This window comes from Lactuca sativa, chromosome 9 (genome assembly GCF_002870075.4).
Source record: "Lactuca sativa cultivar Salinas chromosome 9, Lsat_Salinas_v11, whole genome shotgun sequence".
NCBI lineage: Eukaryota > Viridiplantae > Streptophyta > Magnoliopsida > Asterales > Asteraceae > Lactuca > Lactuca sativa.
The window spans coordinates 44245364-44257892 of NC_056631.2; the positions used below are offsets into that span (position 1 = coordinate 44245364).

The 12529-nt window shown below is 32.9% G+C and overlaps 1 protein-coding gene across 1 annotated transcript; it reads right to left on the minus strand.

Moving 5' to 3' along the window:
* Window positions 1-5199: 5199 nt before the first annotated feature.
* On the minus strand, window positions 5200-5904 carry LOC128128467 (non-specific lipid-transfer protein Lac s 1-like). The gene is made up of 2 exons (XM_052767434.1): window positions 5507-5904; window positions 5200-5381 (listed from the first exon to the last, which is right to left on the minus strand). Exons 1-2 carry the CDS (start codon window positions 5845-5847, stop codon window positions 5372-5374), a joined length of 351 nt encoding a protein of 116 aa, XP_052623394.1. The 5' UTR covers window positions 5848-5904; the 3' UTR covers window positions 5200-5371.
* Between the last annotated feature and the right edge of the window lie 6625 nt (window positions 5905-12529).

Sequence of the window (12529 nt, forward strand, 5' to 3'; positions counted from 1 at the left end):
TATATATATAAACACATGTTATAAAATATGAACACCATTTACTTAAATGATATGGTGTTAACGATGATATGGAATGTAAGGTGGAAATTTTGTTGTCTCATAACACAGATAAATACCCACCCGCCATTATCACCACCCTTGAAAATTATATTCTCTCACTTCTAGATCTTTGATATGGTAGGAACCTCGTCATTATCCATATGATGTTCTTGGAAATGGCGAAGGATCATAAAGATTGACTGGGATCAGCGGTGGCACAGTTGGTAGTTTCCGGTCAAAATCTTAAGATCAAGAAGGTGATGCCTTTTTGGTAGGGGAACATTACTGGACAAGACCATGGGAAAAGAAAAAATATATTCTAATAAGCTTTTAAGGCTCTTGCCTCTGTCTCTTGTTAAGGATGATAATTTGTAAACAACTTAGTTTAGCAACGTTGTTTTTATAAATTGTACCAAACTAAATTTGATTAGTTTAATAAGTATACATATAAAATATCTTCAGGGTTTACATCAAGACATCTTATAACTTGAGAATAATATATGAAATGCTCAGATCTACAAAGTTTATAATCAAACAAATGGCGTCAAAAGGTGTCATAGGTGCCATAATTGCAACACCCATGGTCGTAACCAATAGCGGTGATACAATAACATAGCCACTAACGGCAACATGTCACCTCATTGGTGGACTTTATCGGAGAATATGCATAATGGAAACATCATTCATGGTCATTAAATCTTTTATGTGATGTCGCAAGAGTGGCACAAAAGATTTTACCCTTTGTTTTAGGTCATGCCGGTAGAAATAAAAGCAGTATGTTCGACTAATGATACCGGATTTCCAGTTCAAGGGGATTAATAATGAAGTCGTGGATGCTGATTTGGGTTTTCTTGTTTTAATACTTCTAGGACTTTTTATAGGATTCTGAATTCCAATATATTGTTAATATATTTCCAATTTTTCTTCATCCATGTTTTGGGATTTGTGTTTTTCAGGAATTAGCTTAAACTATTTTTTAAACTGATCGATGTGGGCACGTTAAAGCTCGTTATTCCCGACCTGGAACACCCATTACAGCATGGTAACGCATGCAACACCCACACCCATTTTGTTGTCCTCCATTGCCATAGTAACGAGCTGCAACGTGGATTTGGCCAATAAATTCGAACGACTTTTTCAAACATTTGAGCGGTAGCAGTCATATAGATCAAAAAACATTAGTTTTTTATTTGCATATATATATATATATATATATATATATATATATATATATACACACACACATACACAATTTATACCAAATTCATTCACCTCTTTCTTTTCTCTCTACATATCATAAAATTTCAATACTTCACAATAAAAAAGAATGGATTTGTTCTATCCGTATCTGAAAATGATGATGCTAATGATGAGATGTTCTTCTCTATGATGTATAAGTGTTACACGAACGTGCTCCTACAACTAGATCCAACTCATCTATTAATCAGACGTGCGATGTTAAACATATATCGCGAAGAAGGAAACTGACATCTAGTTCATGATTACTTTGCGAATAATTGTGTCTACTATCCACGCAATTTAAAAAAAAGATTTCATTTGCAAAAGAACATGTTTGTATGGATAGCCAACACCTTGGAACCTAGGTATTATTTATTTTAAGTTTTGTAATTTATAAATGTAGGTTTTACATAAATTAAATACATTTTTTTACCTAGTAAATATACGTTTAGGTATGATTTTCCAAATGAGATATGATGCTATAGGGGAGTGGCCTGATTCTATTGACGATTACATGAGAATGTTTGAGAGAACTGCAAGAGATAGTTTGTATACATCGGCGAGAGATGTTATCAAAACCTTTTGGCGACGTTTATTTGTACAAACCTTCGTTGAATGATATGCAACAACTATATGCGACACATGAAGAAAGACATGGTTTTACGGATATGCTTAGAAGCATTGATTGCACACACTGGAACCGGATAAATTTCATGTGGTGAAATGTCAGTATGAAAGTGGTCATTATGGAACGTCTTCGTTGGTATGAGATGTTGTTGCCTCCAAAGATTTATGGATTTGACATGCATTTTTTGAGGTTGCAGTTTCTAACAATGACGTCAACGTTCTTGATCAGTCACGAATATATGACGATCTCTTGTCAGGAAAGGCACTAGATGCTTCTTTTACAGTGAATGATAATGAATATAAGTTTGGGTATTTCCTTACCAATGAAATATATCCAGTATATTCCACATTCATGAAAACGTTTTGACACCCACTAGAACTAAGAGACAATTTTTTGAAGAGAAGACAAGACGGAGAACGTAAGAATGTGGAACAAGCTTTTGGAGTTCTAAAGACAAAATGACACATAGTTGAACATGCAGCACGACCATATTAGTCAGAAACTAAACGAGATAATTTATATGTGTATATCATAATGCATAACATGGTGATTGAAGTTAAAGGACAGAATATTGCGTAGTATTTTCCTACAAAACGCAAACATGTGTAATATCAACTAAGGACAATAGAATATTTACATAGAATCGTTAATATTCAAGACGCGTGAAAACACAGACAACTTCGAGAAGACCTGGCTAATTATATGTACGATTGTAACGAAGATGAATAATTTAAGGGCAAAAATAAAAAATTTTATATTTAAATGTTATTTGTTTTTTGTTGTAATGTTTTTTAGATGTTTAAATATTATGTCTAATTAAAAAATTAGGTTTTATTTAAATAACATGTTTTGTAAATCGATTTTGTTTTTCTAAACACTAAAAATTAAATTGAAAAACAAAATAAAAAAGAAACGATGCCATGAAAATTAGTAGGTGTTAATTATAACATGTTGACTATTTCCTCAGTAGCTGTTATAACACTATCGATGACATGGCTTCTGACGTGACACTTTTTTAGTATGATAACGCGCGTTAACATGTTGTCCACATCCATTAATGTAAATGTGTTAATGTGATAGTGCTAGAAACCCAAGAAGATTTATGTGTTCTTTGGTTTTACAGTGATTTTCCTCGGTTTACATCGTTCAAGGATGTTCCATTTTTTTCATCCTATGATTTATCATGTTCTTAATCCTATGTTATTGATTTAATTATTGCTTTTGTTTAGACCCCATGCAAATTATCAACAAACCAGTTTCGATGGTTCAAATATATATATATATATATATATATATATATATATATATATATATATATATATATATATATATATATATATATATGAAAAGTGAATATACCTTAAGAGTATATAAGTTTAGGTACTCAAACACATCATAATGCGTCGTTTTGTTTGATATATTGATTATAATATTCTTAAAATTCAACATTTAACTTGATTTACTTTCAAGTTTTTCGAAATTTCACGATTATTTTTTTTTCTTACATCACATCTTTTTGCCGAACACGTACTGAAACTATATATATTGTAGTTGAAAATGAAAAATATGTAAGAGGAAGATATATGTGTAATTTATAAAAATCATGAAAGTAAACCAAGTTAGAAGTTAAATTATAAGAACATTTGACAATTAGAATGTATTATATGATACAAAACGACGTAGTATCGTGAGTTTGGGTATCTAAGTTTATATACCTTAAGGGTATATTCACTTTTTCATATATATATATATATATATATATATATATATATATATATATATATATATATATATATATATATATATATATATATATATATATATATATATATATATATATATTAGATGTGTGCCCGCGCAAAGGAGCGATGATAAATAGCTCTTTTGACGAATAGTTTTCTTACGGGAAAATAATTATTAGATTTTATTATTAGTTAAGTTTTTCTACTTTTAATTAAAATATTTATGTTTAGGACTTATATTTATATTGTCTTTTTATACATTTGATGTAATTTAATTATTATCGGTGTCTAGTTTAAGAAATATAAATTAATTTATATAGATGAATCCAATATTTTAAATTGTCATCTTACTCCAAATTAAATTTTTAGTAACCTTTCTTAATTGAAGTCTTTAAAATTTTAGCAAGTACTAATGATTTTATTATGCATCATTGATTTGTAAAAAAATTTATATTTGATACCTCTTAAAATTGAAGATATGACTAATATGTTTTATAATATATTATAAGATATATATATATATATATATATATATATATATATATATATATATATATATATATATATAACATGGAATCGGTTAAAAAGTGCACACTTTTGGACGCGATTAATGCGGATGGTTTTGTGTGAAGATGGAAATGCAAAACCCCCAACAACAATATGCTTATGGAATTACTTGAGTTTTATCAATTCTTTTCCTCTCGGGAGTTTCAATTCTCTTCAAAATTGGTTTTCGCTTTAACTTACACAAAGAGGGAATTTATCTCGTCAATTAATGTTATGAGGAGACTAATTGACGATTCTTGTAGTCATTTCACTAGGACACTGATATGCTGGTCGAAACTTATCCCCTTTAAGTCAAGTGTTTTATATGGAAGGCCAACCTTGACAGAATTCCGTATGCAGAAGCACTTAATAAAAGGGGTATTTCCGTAATTAACTTGAATTGTCAGTTATGTGAAAGTCCAATCGAATCAGGAAACCATCTTTTATTCGAGTGTAACTTTGCAAAGACGGTATGGTACTGGATTCTAAAATCGTGTGGTGTACAAGGCATTGAATTTGACAGCATCAAGGAATGTATTGAGTTTGGAAATTCTTAGGGGAACTGCTCAAATAAAAAGCAGGTGCTTAATGCAATCTTATACTCGACAATATGGAACATTTGGTCAGCTCATAATGAGAAAATCTTCCACAAAAACATCCCTCTCCTACTAAAAAGACAGATTCAATTATATTACAGACGTTTGAATGGTGCAAATACAAGGACGATTCAGAAAAATATTAGGTAAACTGGAGTTGCTTCCCATTTTGATATCTTGCTTACTTTTCATGTTTGTACATTAGTTTATGTTACTGTTTGATGTTCCCAGCACTTATTCCATAGCTTCTTGCTATGGTTTATTTTTTCTCTAATATATGCATCTTTATATATATATATATATATATATATATATATATATATATATATATATATATATATATATATATATATATATATATATATATATATATATATATATATATATATATATATACGGCAAAAGAATATAATACCAAACTGATTGCATAACATAACAACAACAACATATTCAGCTACACAATACAAAGTAAAGGGAAAACCGGGTTTCGAATATTATTTTATCGATATTTCATAATATATGTTTCTACGCAACCCAAGTGATCATGTATGTCTCCATGTCCTTGCTCTCAACGTAAAGGCTCACTTCACCCTGCATAAACGAAACACATTATGTGACTAGAATTTACCATTCAACATTATTTACTCTTAAAGAGATCGAGGATGCATGTAATGATTTCATTTAGTAAAAATTACGAGTATATAAACTGGACCTACTTGGAGCAATCGGTTTTAAGACTAATCTTGTAAGGAATATTAACAGCACACTTTTTTGGAAGAACAAGAGCGTTCTCTGGTTTGATGCCGGGATTTGACTTATACGCTTCCTTCATACAAACGCAGGCGGTCTTCCGATCAGGGGTTGATTTAGCCGCGGCATGCAGTCCCTTAACACCCTTACAGCATGCCGCTGACACTGCACCACCTTTCTTCAGGTAGTTTGCGCATGGGGTCAACTTTTTAACGACATCATCACAAGTAATAGCCATTGTATAAGGCGCTGACACCACCATGAAAGCCACCACAACGCATAGAACCTTCATTATCATCCTTGTCATTTTTCAACTGTAACTTGTATTTTTTCTTGCTTGTTCTGTTTGGTGTGAGAAAGTATTTTGGAGGGTATCATGTTTTTATAGGGACGTCTATGCATGCATGTGCATGTGGGCGTGGCAAAATCCGTGAAATTAAAAAAAAATTCAAAATTTATCATATAATATAATATGAAATCTCTAGTAAAACTCTAAATTTCGCTATGTAATTAATTGACATTCATCATCACAATTCACATACGATTCAGAAAAGATGATTTTAATCGGACAATCGAATAAAGTAACAAATTTAATTGTCATTCAATAAATTCAATCATTATCGAATATCACGGTAGTATTCAATAGATTTGAAGTTTAATTTTTATTGAATTTTTCAATGGAAAAAAAGGATAATGAGATAAAAGGGTAATATATTTTTCGATTTCCACAGATTTGGTCATTGAGTTTTTTTTTCGTCCACATTTACTTCTCTGTGATATCCTCAAATTCACGGTTATTTTAAAAATTTTATTTATGCTTATTTAAAAATCAGAGTATCAAATTTAAATAATTATATTACGGAATTTGTTCCCAGAAAACATGAAAAATATATTATCAAAGCATTTTCGAAGAAATATTTTTTTATATTAAAACATTGGATGTTATCGTCAATACAAAAACATAAGCATAAACAGACCTTACATTCATTTACACTAATGATCTACATCTCTACTAATCTCTCAGTGTAATATAGCTTTGTATCGACACATGTGATACAAATAAACTGAGTGGGTCAGGTTGTGAAACCTGGTGAGAAGATATGGATTTCAATCCCACAATGTTATATCATATGTATATTTTAAAACTCAAAATATATACAATATCACCTCATATAAGCAATTTTACCACCCCGTCGATCTTCACAACGACACGATCCATACTCGCGAATCTAAAACTAATAGTTTTACCTAATCTATACTCTCAGATCAGGTATGTCAAATCCATGCTATCTGATCAATGAAAAATGAATATGCCAACTCCATATTCTCGAACTAGGGACGGATGACTATGTCTAATCCATTCTCTCAGATTAATGACAATTTTTAAAGTTCTACCTATCTCACTCGTACTCATAAGAAGATATTACCCAATATTCCTCTTAATTAATTTAGGTTTACTCTGTATCCTAAATTATCATATATTGTCAGATATGCTCTTAACAAATATTTCAGACAATATCAAATATTTCACACATTAACATATATTTAATATTTTAATTAATACTTGTATTAAAATAATGTTAATGAAAGGGACTATGCACTCACTTGTAAAGTGATGACTCCAAACTCGGGCAGCGTTTCGCATCTAACAATTTTATTTTCCTTTGACGAAACCTAGTGTCATTATCACTAGATTTTTGTCAAATTTTTATTGCGACAAATTATTAGTCGAGCAATATTGTTTTTTTTGTATTATATAAGTGTTAAACTATACTTTTCAACTATTATGAGCAGACAGGGGTCACACATGAAACACCGAAGGGTAGGACCATTTTGGCATTTAGGTTGTTCTGAAGTCCGTATGCGACCCTTTAAACTAGATTCCCCGTACCACAAGCAGTTAAAAATATTATAATAACACTTTGTATAATTTATAATACGTAACACATATATTGTTTATAGGTTCGTACAAACTCTTTTTTGATGTTCTTTATATCCACGTGTAGCTATCGACGAGATCTACAACTACTGTCGTTTAGACTCCGTCGGCTAATTTTGAATTTATTTTTCGTCCATATTTATATAAAATTAAATGATTTTGCTAAAATCATAACTCTCTCGTACGGACTCCGTTTATGACATTTTTTCTCAAAATTCTTATTTTAAAGAGTACTACGTTTTTCTTTTTGGTGTGTTTAGCTAAAAGTCAATCATTCTCTTCATAGCATTTTGCGTCATACATTCATTGTAACGACTGACTTTTATATCCTATAAAAATCATATCTAATTCATAAGAAGTCAGATTTCTACGACATTTATATTTTCGGGATCGGAAAGACATGTAGTTTCTAAGTATTATATATATATATATATATATATATATATATATATATAGAGAGAGAGAGAGAGAGTTAGGTTCAAATGTTTTCACTATCTATTGTGTGCATGTATGATTGATTCTGGACCAATCATTTTAGTTATTTTAGTAAAGTGATTAATGCATATTAAATGCTAAAGATGTAATTAATATCCATTATATCTTGAACATGTAATATGCATTAATTACTTTCTTAAAATAACTAAAATGATTGGTCCAGAATCAATCATACATGCACACAATAGATAATGAAAACAAAATAACCTAACCCTATATATATATATATATATATATATATATATATATATATATATGTGTGTGTGTGTGTGTGTGTGTTTGTGTTTGCACTTATTTTTACGATTTACGGATGATTCAACTCATTTTTCCTATTTTATTATATTATAATAATCATGAAACACATAATTGGGGGTCTAGCATGTTTTGGGCTGAGCAGAACTTACATTTAAAGTGTACCAAGAATTTCGCTCATGTCAGTTGTAGTGGCTAATTGGGGCTTATGATCTTTCCCAAAGTGTTCCACCAACGAACAACACCACTTCTAAACTGACGTACTGCATAAGTGATGTGTAGCTTGCCCTTACAACCACATGTTATGAAAGCTAGCTCCATTTCAGAGATCCAGTCCATAACTCCAATTGGATCTTCTTTCCCAATAAATTTTGATGGTTTGCAAGTTGTGGAGTCTTTATACTTGCGTCCATTCCTTTTAATTCCTTCGTCTTGGTTATTTCTTCTAACAACTGGTGGTTCGGTTTGACTAACGGTTCTATTGAAATTTCCTTCTTCTGACTGTCCTTCATTCAGCTCAGGTTGCACAATGGGTACAGTTGGTTCGTCCCTATTGAGCAACATTTGCCTCATCTGCTCCCTTTGTTTGGCCATCATAGCTCGAATCATTGCCTGAACTCCTGCCATCGAGATTGGCTCGGGTGCAACTGGTACCTCTGGTGCACGCTTAATCACTCGTGGCGCAAGCTGACGGTTTCCATTAGCATTTCCGAATCCGCTTCGAGTTCTCACCATGTCGATCTATAAACCAAATTAGACGTTCGGAGTGCAGTGATGAGAATTAAGATAGGGAAATCTTTACTTACGACAGACGTATAAATCTCCTTATCATTTCAAAAAGCTACATGTCAGTTCTAATACTGTAATTAAACGTTTAGAAATCTGAACACATAAAGTTTCCAGATCCGGTCGGCAATAGACCATAGATTCGATCAAATAATAGCATCATAAAGTATATAACGCACATTATAACATAAATCATTTAGCACATAAAAGCAATTTAGGCATCTTCCTTAAATGAGCTAGTGTTTGTGTCTATTCAGATGTACTACCTAAAATATACTAGACACACTCCTCACAATCATCACTTAACATTCTAGGTTTAAGTCTAGAAATAAATCCTTAATCCTATTTCTCTTAAACTAATGCTCCGATACCAACTGTGACATCCCAAACTTCACAGTCAATTTAAAAATTTTATTTATGTTTATTTAAAAATCAGAGTATCCATTTTTATGAATAATATTGTGGAATTTGTTCCTAGAAAACATGATAAAGATATTATCAAAGCATTTCTGAAGAAATGTATTTTATATATATTAAAACATTGGGATGTCATCGTCAATACAGAAACATAAACATAAACAGACCTTACATTCATTTACACTGATGATCTACATCTCAGTTAATCTCTCAGTGTAATGTAGCTTCATATCGACACCTGTGATACAAATAAATTGAGTGGGTCAGGTTGGAAAACCTGGTGAGTATATAGGGATTTGAATCCCACAATGTTATATATATATATATATATATATATATATATATATATATATATATATATTTAGAACTCATAATATATATACAATTTCACCTCATATAAGTAATTTTACCCACCTCGTCGATCCTCACATTGACATGATCCATACTCACGGATATAAATTAACAGCTTTACTTAATCCATACTCTCGGATCAGGTATGTCAAATCCATGCTCTCGGATCAATGAAAAATGACTATGCCCACTCATACTCTCGAACTAGGGACGAATGACTATGTCTAATCCATGCTCTCGGATTAATCACAATTTTTAAAGTTCTACCCTACGTGTATATCTCGCTCGTACTCATAAGAAGATAGTAGCCAATATTCCTCTTAATTAATTTAGGTTTACTCTGTATCCTAAATCATCATATATTGTCAGATATGCTCTTAACAAGTATTTCAGGCAATATCAAATATTTCACACATAAACATATATTTAATACTTTACTTGATACTTGTATTAAAATAATGTTCATGAAGGGACTATGCACTCACTTGTAAAGTATTGACTCCAAACTCGAGCAGCGATTCACTTCTAACAATTGTATTTTCCTTCGACGAAACCTAGTATCATTATCACTAGATTTTTGTCTAATATTTATTGTGAAAAATTATTAGTCGTGCAATATTGCTTTTCTTGTATTATATAAATGTTACACGGTACTTTTCAACTACTATGTACAACAGGGGCCAGACATGAAACACTGAAGGGCAAGACTATTTTGGCATTTAAGTTGTTCATCCAACAACCCTATGCGGCCCTTCAAACCAGATTATCCGTACAACGAACAGTTAAAAGTTATTATAATAAAACTTTGTATAATTTATAATACTTAACACATATATTGTTTATAGGTTCATAATAATAATAATAATGAACTTAAACATAAGTTATACTTAAAGTACATTAAGCATAACTCACTTACAGGTGGTTTAGCGAGAAACAGGGCTTTGCGCGGGCTGACCTTCGTCGTTGAATCTTTCAAAAAGGATTCTTGTAGGGCTTCAGTGTTGACCTTACTATAACACCGTAAAAAACTTAAAACAATTTTTAATTTTCAAAACACATTTTCCAAACACATTTTTTAACAAAATCTCATTGTATTATATCTTTGTTTCACAAAAACATTTCCCAAGATCGAAATACATAAAATCCCATGTGTGTGTACGAATCATGTCGGCGCCTTCCCGCGACCATCACTGGTACCTGAAACACATAACACATAAAACTGTAAGCATAAAGTTTAGTGAGTTCCCCAAAATACCACATATAACACATGTTAGCCACTCGAGGCTATAACTCTGTGGGCCCACTGGCCCTAACTCTATGGACCCTCTGGTCCTAACTCTATGGACCTTCCGGTCCTAACTTTGTAAACTCGGGAATAAACACAACATAAATCACATAGAAATAATGCAGTGCAACACATCACATACATAGCATACAAGATACTCTGTCACATAACCCTACTTACCACTCAAGGTAAAGTATAGTGAGAAGACTCACCTCATATGTCTTGGTAAATCTCTGACTCTGTAGCAATACGGTCTAGCCTCTGCCTAATCACATAAAGTAAAATACCCTCATAAATATAACTCTAGAGACTAGACTCAACCCTCTCTTGACACGAAGACTCCATTGTTGACCAATCCTCAAAATCAACAAAGTCAACGGTCAGACTCTGACCCGACTCGCCGAGTGCACTTAGGTGACTCGGCGAGTCTACGCGTGTCCACTAACCCTCTAGTCACGCATGACACGTCGAGTCTTTCCCCTGCTCGACGGGTCACACCTGGCATGAGTCAGGGGGCCACCCCGACTCAACTCGCCGAGTCCCAATATGAACTCGGCGAGTTCCGCCTTGAACTCCAGCCCTCTAATTCCTTCGGACTCACTGAGTCATTCCCCCAACTCGACAAATACTCGCTGAGTGAACTATGGGGAAACCCTAACCCTACTCGCCGAGTCTGCTCTTGGTACTCGTCGAGTTCATGCCATGCTCGAGCTCAAATGAGCTCATGAGGTCAGATCCGTTCCTCTAACTCATTGATCTGGCCTCCTTAAGCAAAATAAATACGTAAAGTTTGGATCTTGATGCCCATGCAAAGACCCAATGGCTCTATTTGAAGAAATGGCCTCAATATGCCACCCTAAGCTCATAACTCTCCATGACACCCATAAAGATCAAGAAGTTAAGGTCTCTGGACCTCTTTGGATCCAGATTCGAAGCCTCAACACAAGAAGGGACCAATTGCTTCACAAATCATACTCAAAAAGGGGCTAGAAACCCTAGCACTCAAAACTTACACCAAAACTGAAAGGGGATCGAATATATACCTCAAGATGAAGTCCCTAAGCTCTGAAATCCACAGATTAGCACCCTCTTCAGTTTCCTCTTGCCTTGGTCACCTTCTTCTTGCAAAATCACCCACACAAGGATCAAAAATGGCTTCCTTTCTCTCTCAAAACATTCACACACTTTGGGGTCTCTCTCTATCAACTGGTAGCCGCAAATGAAGGCCATAAGGGCCTTTAAATAGGTATCAAACCCCAGAAATTAGGGTTTCATTAAACAGCGTGGACTCACCGAGTCCAGTAGTCGACTCACCGAGTTCGGTCATTAACCCGGATGGAAAATCGTGACACTACTCGGCGAGTCTAAGCATCAACTCGCCGAGTCCCTCCCAAAATCTACAAAATTGAATGAATAAATAATGTACATGCAAATCCGGATGTTACACTTACTATACTAAAACTA

Bases quoted from the DNA above. Each gene is read 5' to 3' on its own strand.
- LOC128128467 (XM_052767434.1), bottom strand. From the start codon at position 5,847: ATGACAAGGATGATAATGAAGGTTCTATGCGTTGTGGTGGCTTTCATG.